The 2,070-nt window shown below is 36.9% G+C and overlaps 1 protein-coding gene across 1 annotated transcript; it reads right to left on the reverse strand.

Moving 5' to 3' along the window:
* Window positions 1-178: 178 nt before the first annotated feature.
* On the reverse strand, window positions 179-1,874 carry SARC_11468 (hypothetical protein; the record flags this gene model as incomplete). Its single annotated transcript, XM_014294451.1, has 3 exons — window positions 179-299; window positions 1,155-1,324; window positions 1,656-1,874. Coding segments are annotated over 3 exons (510 nt in total), but the record flags the coding sequence as incomplete, so codon positions are not given.
* Between the last annotated feature and the right edge of the window lie 196 nt (window positions 1,875-2,070).

The following is a 2,070-nucleotide window of genomic DNA, read 5'->3' on the forward strand; positions in this document are numbered from 1 at the left end:
TATACTATATATATATATATATATATATATATATATATATATATATATACTATATAGTATATATATATATATATATATATATATATATATATATATATATATATATATATATATATATGTATCTTTTGTACACATACTGAAATCAAAATAAGCCTACTGTATAAATGTGTATCTATTTTCACATGTATACACATGTATAAAACCAAAGTAAACATACTCTTCTGGCACGTTTCTCACGTCTCTTACGCTTCTCTTCTTTTTTCTCGGCGTCGTCCTTGCGATTCTCCATATTGTCGTACCTGACGATACATTGAGAGGTCGAGAAAATAAAAGTAAGTATCGATATACACTCACTTCAATACGTACCTCCATATTTTCTATGATTCCCAAGCCTCAACATCAATCAACAGATCAGAAGAAGTGCAAAAGTACCGGAATACGTAAAACCCTAAACCCTAAGCCCTGAACCAGTATCGGAGTACGCGCTTGTCTGAATGCGTATCCAACTTGAATGGTAAACGTTCTCTGTGCGTGGGATGGTCTATATTTAACAACGAACGCCTCAAACGAAGTATGCTTGAGGTCTATAAGCCACGCACTGATACAAAATATTTACTATCCCATTTCAATAAGTACGCTACACATAAAAATAAACGTATATGTGGCCTGTGCTAAGAGAGTGGGACGTTAGAAATAGGCGTACGTTGGCTGAAAGTATTCATATTGATTGACGTATAAGTGGCTATACTAAAAGTAGTAGTCTGAAATAGACGTATGTTGGAAATATAGATATACGTACATGTAGTCCATGCTAGTAGTAGTTTGAAACAGACGTTCGTTAAAAATACAGATAGACGTATCTGTGGTCCGTGCTAAATGCAGTCGTTATGTACGTTGAAAGTATAGATACACATACAGTGCGAACGTCAAGATACCCACGCCTTCGCTGAACGTGTACTGTCACACAAACAAACATCATATGCAACACCAGACAAATAAGTACATACACTAACACACATCAATACATACGTGAGGCCCAAATAAACACTAATATGCAACACCAGACAATCAAGTACATACACTAACCAAATAAATATTAAGATGCAACACCAGACAACCAAGTACATACACTAACACACACAATCAATACATACGTGAGACCGTCATCCTCGGCATCGGGTTCCTCAGCATACAGTGCAAACTTAAGGATATCCACGCCTTCTTTCGCATCCTTCTTGGTGACTTCCTGGGACAGTCGGCATCGAGCCATGGCTGTGGCCAATCGAATCATTGTCTCGAGTGTACGCGCCGTGATGGGGAGCGACTGGTATAGGTGTAGGTGTGTGGGATTTTGTAGGTGAGTATGCATATGATTTATAAGAAGATACGTGTATGTGTAATATATATAACTATAACTATAACTATAACTATAACTATAACTATAACTATAACTATAACTATAACTATAACTATAACTATGACCTATAACTATGACTAACTATAACTATAGCTACAACTAAAACTACAACTACAACTACAACTACAACTATAACTATAACTACAACTACAAATACAACCACAACCACAACTACAACTATTACAACTATATATATATATATATATATACTGATATATGAACACACAGCCACACGCACCTTTTCCCTTCTGTTCTCTCTCAGCTGAGTGTACTCGCCTACAATATACTGCGTGGCTTCCGTGGTGAGCGTGGGGTTGATCTTGACCTTGGCGTAGTGGATGTACTTCTTGAGGAAGGTCAGATTGAACATGCGGTCTTTCTTGGACTTAAGGGGTCCGTGAAGATTCGGATTGTGCTTGACGTATATCTCGTTACTACGGTCGTCACCTTTCTCCTCTGTAGGTATAGAGTATTGGGAACGGGGTACAGGGTTTAAAGTTTAAGGTATTGGATACACTCTGTGAGAAGGTCAGGTTGAACAAGCGGTCTTTCGTGTAGCATAACGCAGCAAGATAAATACAGTGTATTCCAAAATCTCGAGAAAACACACACACACACACACACATAAATATGTATATATATATATATATATA

The sequence above is a fragment of the Sphaeroforma arctica genome, assembly GCF_001186125.1.
Source record: "Sphaeroforma arctica JP610 unplaced genomic scaffold supercont1.1703, whole genome shotgun sequence".
In the NCBI taxonomy this organism is placed as follows: domain Eukaryota; class Ichthyosporea; order Ichthyophonida; genus Sphaeroforma; species Sphaeroforma arctica.